The sequence below is a fragment of the Akebia trifoliata genome, chromosome 4 (assembly GCF_017979445.1).
Source record: "Akebia trifoliata isolate Shusen 1 chromosome 4, ASM1797944v1, whole genome shotgun sequence".
Taxonomy (NCBI): Eukaryota; Viridiplantae; Streptophyta; class Magnoliopsida; order Ranunculales; family Lardizabalaceae; genus Akebia; species Akebia trifoliata.
In genome coordinates this window covers 5,996,807-6,003,890 of record NC_141378.1, presented here as the reverse complement: position 1 = coordinate 6,003,890, position 7,084 = coordinate 5,996,807, and the positions used below count along the sequence as shown (strand labels likewise).

Sequence of the window (7,084 nt, the reverse complement as noted above, 5' to 3'; positions counted from 1 at the left end):
CAATTATTCGATTTTGAAATAAAGTAATCAATTATTTTAAACAAATAATATCCGATAAAGACTAGTGCGATATTTGTCAGATGGTTCTGTGTCAACCATATCTCAATCATACAATATGTGTTTCATATATAAATTATATGTTATATATTTCATCTATCTATATATATATATATATATATATATATATTATATATATATATATATATATATATATATGTTATGTGTATGTTTATGGAGTTAGCTTTTGGTTTTATTCGACTTGTCAAGATTATTACAAAATTGGATTTGGATCCAAATGAATGTATCTAATTTGGATCTAGTCCACTTATTGGCTATAATATAAGATTAGGGCCCAAATATTGACATCCCATTGGATCTAAGATAAGATCCAACAATTATCAAATCAGATCCGCCTCAAGTCCTGCTAAACCTTAAACCCCAATCCCAATTTCTTTTAGCAAACTATTGCTTCAATTTAAATAAGATTCCTATCGTTGCTTGTATGAACCTAAGGCATGGGTCTAGGCCTGTAAAAGGACCCGTCCAGGCATCAAATGGGCCCTTATTAATTGGGCTTCAAAATTCTAAGGTCGTGTAATGGTCGACCGCGCTAAGTAACAAAACGCCACATATAAGTTATTGGGCAGGGCCAGTCACATAATGAGCCTATCTCTCAAGTCTGCCTTAAACATATCGGGCCTCGTGAGCCCAATAACTATTCAGACCTAGATTAACCGCGGCCCATTGGAAGCCTTATATGGGCCCTTGAAATGGAAAAAAGAAAGAAAGGTTGAAGGTTGATAGAAGTGTTACGTGGGCCCATTGTGAAGAAAGCATTTTGTATGCTTTAATCATCAAGCATGGGGACTCATGTGGGTTGTTCTCTCTTTTCTTCGTTTGGTTGTTTAGTAAATTTTTTTTCTTTCTAAGTTGAAATATGCTGCCAGACACATTTTTCATGCTGTCAGAGTTGCAATAAATGCATTAATAGGGTAAATGCAGTGATTTGAATTAGTTGATTTTTTGCTACATTACTGAAATCCATTTATTTCACCTATCAACAAAACAAATGCTAAAATTTTATCATTGAAACTTATTAGGAGACTAAGAAATAAATACATAGTTTGAAAACTCAAAAATGTCAATTCCGAGGATTGGTTCAATGGCAATTTCAGACCGATAAATTGTTAATGCCAATAGATCGTGAGTTCAATGCCCGGTCTGAGCATTAGTTCCCCAGAGCCACCTACGAGGGCACACTCCCACTTACGTGGTTTCTGATGATGTGCAGTCATTGACATGCCCCAGGACTAGTCCTTGGACAAGACTATGATCTATGGATTGAGCAAAGCTCAGCTATGGGCATAGTCCCCTATCTACAGGGCTACCCGATTATAAATATAAAAAAAACACTCGAAAATTTGTATAATTATAGAAATTTTTTTATAATATTTTAAAATTATTTATTTTTCTCTCCATAAAACTGTCAGACTTAGCGAAATTATTTAGTTGAGTTTCTGATCTGACTAGGTGCATTTTCCAGATGATTAGGCCAAATTTATAGTTGACACAATGATTTGCCGAGTTGACTTGGCAAGTTGGTTCCGTCCATTTTTGGACCCATGCTCATGTCACCTTGAAATTCAATAGAGTTGATTTGACTCGGCTGATTTTCGAGTCAACTCAATAAGTTTAAAAACAATGATATGTACTATGTATTGCCAGGGATATTTTTTATAATGTCATATACGATAAATGCATTAAGAGGGTAATACAAGGAGTTAAATTGATTGAAATTTCTTACTGAAACCCATTTATTACACCTAACAATGAAAGAATGATCGTTAATTCCTTTGTGCGTGTGATGTGCGGGCTAATCCTTAGACAAGACCATGGTCTATGGATTGGGCAAAACCCAAATAAGAATCCGATCCGTTGTCTACATGAATATCCAATTATGAAAAATAAAAAATTAAAAAAATTAAAAAAAAATGAAAGAAACATCTCTGTCTATATGAGTAATAAAATTTTGTTATTGAAACTTATCAGGAGAATAGAATAAATAAAATAAGTCAAAGAATTTTCTTTCTAGAATGCATAAATTGAAAGAATGTGATGGGGGGCACTCTTGAGTTAGATTTCTCTTTCATTGAAAATATTTTTTATTTGTTTTTTAAGTGTTTTTAATTCAAAGAGAGGATTTTTGTGGAGGAAAGGAATTTGGAGGATTCGGTCAGAAATTTTGAAAATGGAAAGGATGAGCATCCATTAATTTCCTTGGAAATTAAGAAAGACTCACTTATTGATGGACACATGGCACCCATACAGGTTGTCGGTAACCTAGATCCTATTTGGTCAAAAAGTCAACTTGATTGTATGGTTGTGATCATCTGATGGATATTAAATGATAGGAACATGACTAGATGTATTGGGATGGACCTCACTTATTGGATTGGTTTGGATCAATGGATCATATCCTCATCTTGACCCGATCCAATTATAAACAGTTTTTGTTTTTCTTCATTTCTCTTGATAGGTATCATCAGATTGGATATGGACCAAATTTGATATAACCGTATAATGATTCAATTTGATAATTTATTAGATTGAACCCTCTTCTTGGAACGGTTTATAGTAGAACCCAATAGGATTGGAATTTGTACCAAAATTTATCAGATCATATAAGGATTCAATCTGATAGTTTTTGGATTGATTCGAAACCGATCCAACTCTAATATGAATGGTTCCAAATCAACCCAGATCCGAAAGTTTCTAGTCAGATTATTATCTCCTTTGTACATATGCTACCTTTTCCTATTTATCCCCAATGCCAATTTTGAATTTTCTACCTTAAAATAAAGAACAAGGATGAATGCACGTGGTAAATCATAGGCGTTCTTTACGCAGTTAATGTAGCAAGAGCACAAACTCGCAAATCTTTTTTCTTGTGTATCCCGAAGAAAAAGATTTGAGGTTTTGTGCCCTTGCCACGTTAACCGCGCATAGATCTTGTAAGATTTACCACGTGCATCCATCATGACTCTAAATAAACTTGGAAAAAAAAGAAAAAGAATTTCAATGATGGACTTATGCCCATCACTCTAAAGTGGCCCTTCCACCACATGATTTGTCAAACCGACAATTTGGACTATTGAACTAATAGACCATTTCCTCAGGGTACACCTGCGACGGCGCACCCTCACTTACCTAGTATGTGTGATGTGCGGGCGTTGCACGTGCCCCAAGACTAATCCTTCTTAGAAATATGCCTGATCTGTTGTCTACGAGGACACCCAATTATCAAGAAAAGAAAAAAGAAATATGATGGTTATTTTTCAATACTTTGTTTGAAATTACTAATTATTTATAAAATTATATTAATATTTAGCCTCCTAAATAATGCTGAGCGTTATATACAACCTAATATGTAGGGCTGTTTTTAAGTTTTTTCACCAAGTATCGTACATCTTCACAAAGTCGGTACCAACTACCAAATTGGTTGGTAAAGTCTTTGGGTGATGATACCATGGACTTGGGTTTGATTCCACCGACATTGAATTGCTGATCTCATTAAAAATAGGCTTATTGAACAAAAAAATCAAAATGTAGGGCCGCCAATGGATCAGGTCCAAATTGAATAGGAATCGATTTATTTCAAATCTCAGTTGGGTTCTTTACCTGATCTCAATATTAGGAATCAAATTAATTTGAAAACAATCTAATTGACTTGATCAGGTTTAATATATGTAATTTAATACATACTTTCTTCAAATTTAATTGGATCAGGTCAGTTTTGGCTGAGGACATGGCTGATCTTGAAGCGATTCAATATGTAATAAAATTGGAACTATATCTGATCAGATGTGTATTGAAACTCAAATCCTTGAACATTTTCAAATTATTGTATCAGAATGGATTGGATTTAAATCTCGTTCTTAGCCCTACTAAGAAGTAGATTAACAATTGAAGGAGAAGGATTAGTGAGTTGGTGGACCACATGTTTGGTATCAGGGGGTAGGTTTCATTTGAGAGTGATGGACCACAGTTAACATCATACATTCTCTCTGAAGAAAAATAAAGAACCCATTTCTCTAATTTGACAAACAAAGGGAGAGAATCTAATTCTGAAGGAAAAGAACTTATTTCTCTAATGTACATGAGAGAGAGAGAGAGAAGGGTACACATTTCCATTTGACTTGATAATTTGAATTTTATTACACAAAAATCTCTAAAACTAACAAGCCTCATCTTCCTCTAAAATACACAAAATGCCCAATTCCTTTCAAAATTTGGGCTATTTGGAGAGGGCTAGTCTCTGTGCTACCTATTCTTTTTTTTGTTTCCATAATATTACTATTGAACATGATCAGTTTCGATCAAAGATTGATCGAATGGATAAGAAAAAAAAGAGAAAAACAAAGAGAATCGAATCGCCAGCAGCAGCGAATGTTAATAGTGGCAGTGGTAGTGGATCAGATTTGTGAAATACATCTCCTATGGCAAGGAGTATTCTGCCTTTTCTGCTTTGTTTCCTCTTTCCAGACTTTGCCAATATCTTGTGATATCCTCACAGCATCTAATGCTGCACCAGAGAGCCCTTTCCTAGTGAACCCAATTGCATAAAGTCCTGATTTTCCTTTCCAACCATTTGGGAATGGAGCTTTTGGAAATCCATTCTTTGTGAAGAATTCTGTTTCCTGTTAAACCAAACACCCAAAACAAATTTAGCCCATTTGTCCACTTATTTTATTTCAATTTTTGTTTTTTGAAAATCAAACAGAAACTTCTAAAAGAGCAAAATTAGGCAAAAAGACAAAATCAACTATTTAAGTTCTGACTTTTTCTTAGATCATGGATATAAAAATCAATCTAAAAAAAGAAAAGAAACAAAAAAGAAGGAATCTAAGTGACACCCAGTTTCCAGAACTATTAAATACAGATTTAAAAATAAAATAAAAATGAAAATAGAAGAATAAGAACATCTTCTCACCTGTAGCCAAGAAGGAACATTGGAGCGATACCCAGTCGCCAAAACAACCGAATCGACCTCAAGATTTTCACCATTAATGAACTCAACTCCATTCTTTGAGAATCTCTTGATTCCAGGAACAACTTTAATGTCACCAGATTTGATCTTCTGTAGTGTACCAATATCCAAAACAGGGGTTTTTCCTTCAATGTTCTTGAGTTGAAGAGGACCCATTGATGGCCTTTTGAGCCCAAATTTCTCCATGTTTCCGAGCACCAACCAGGCCAAAATCAACAATAGTTTATCTACTAGCCAAAGAGGTAACCATTTCAACATAAAAAATGCTAACTCGAATGTCGATTTCCCGAGAATTTCTCTTGGCAAGACATGAACCTGTAAATTTGAAACAGAACTTAAAAGAGTTAGAATCAAAATAAACTCAGTTGAATTCTCAGAATCGGATTACGAAAACTGACTCATTTCAGAAATGGGTTCGTTCTCATTTTCGATTTTAACCAATTTCTTATCAAAATCCGAGCAGAAATGCAATATCGGACAATGGGTAAGAATCAGATTCTAGAATTTGAACCAAATAGGCAGCGATTCTAGAAATGGGTCTTTTGAAACCCATTTGAAACGATGACTCACCGAGCTACGAACCACCATTGATGGGAAGGCATTGTGGTTGCAAAGATCAAGACTGACTTCCATGCCCGAATTCCCGCACCCAACAACCACAACCCGCTTTCCTCGATAATCATCACCGGACTTATAATTACAAACATGAGTAACATCGCCACGAAACTCAGATAAACCATCAATCTCAGGCATCAAGCACTCGGCATTCTCCCCTGTGGCCACTACAAGCCATCGACATATGTACTCGACTTCAGTCCGAGTAGTGTCTGTAGTGGACACGGTGTTAACTCGCCACAACCCACACGTCTCGTCATACTTAGCCGATTGCACGCACTCGTTGAACCTCGGATTGATTTCGAAGTGATTGGCATAGTTTTCGAGATAGTTAATAAATTGTTTCTTGGTTGGGTACTCGGGATATTCTTCGGGGAATGGGAGTTTAGGGAGTTGGCAGAATTTCTTCGGGAGATGAAGCTTGAGACGATCGTAGGTGCGTTTTTGCCATAGAGAGGCAATGCAGTTGGCTCGTTCGAGCACTACAAAGGGTACACCTTGTTCTTTGAGGCAAGCGCCTACGGCGAGCCCTGACGGGCCTGCACCTACGATGACTGGGCCATTAACCCATACACATCGACGTGAGAAGAAGTCTTCGTGATCGGATAATCGAAACATTTTCGAAACAATTGAGTTGAGTTGAGAGAGTATTTGAGATTTGGTTATAAGTTGAAGAAAGAAGTTTTGTTCGTTTGGAGGTAAGAAAGGATGAGAAGCGAATGTGGTTTGAACTTTGAAGTATGGTGGGGGGTGTATAAATAGAGTTGCATGTGATGAGTGTGGAAAGTCTTAATGGTCATTCTCTATGGCCCCTACATATTATTATATTAATGATATTAATAATCTGATAGTTTTTTTTTTATTTTTTGATAAATAATCTGATAGTTTTTTTTAATGTGAAATAAAATAATATTATTTATAAAAAATAAAAAATAAATAGTTCACCCACCAATCCATCTCATATTTACTCCCAACAGATTCCTTGGACATTACTAAATGAGTGCTGATTTTGTAACTCAACCTGATACAGTAACTAAAAACTCACTGACGTGGAAGGTGTAAGAGCTGTAGATTTTTTTTCTTTGAGATACACAACTGCACTTATTTTATGGGGATGTGTAGTTGTGTATTCCGAGAGACAAAAATTTACAGTTCTTAAAGGATACATACACATCAATTGTGTTTATGAGTCCCCTCTGTCAGGTTGAATTACAAAATTATTACATGTGGCAAATAGTGAAATTTTCTCTTACTGTGGGTTTTGCACCAATTGGGAAATAATTCACAGTTTATGAAATCTGAATATTGGTTGGCAAGTGGGCCCAAGAATGAATGGCTGCGGAATCATCAAATGATGAATTTAATAGATAATTCTATTTATGAAAAGATGATTTTTTATAATGTTTATTAAGAAAAATCATA

General features: G+C 35.3%; 1 protein-coding gene across 1 annotated transcript; it reads right to left on the bottom strand.

The window, feature by feature from the left end:
* Positions 1 to 4,246: 4,246 nt before the first annotated feature.
* On the bottom strand, positions 4,247 to 6,388 carry LOC147403308 (putative indole-3-pyruvate monooxygenase YUCCA5). Its single transcript, XM_086438836.1, has 3 exons — positions 5,618 to 6,388; positions 4,991 to 5,362; positions 4,247 to 4,697 (listed from the first exon to the last, which is right to left on the bottom strand). Exons 1-3 carry the CDS (start codon positions 6,278 to 6,280, stop codon positions 4,473 to 4,475), a joined length of 1,260 nt encoding a protein of 419 aa, XP_086294962.1. The 5' UTR covers positions 6,281 to 6,388; the 3' UTR covers positions 4,247 to 4,472.
* Positions 6,389 to 7,084: the final 696 nt, after the last annotated feature.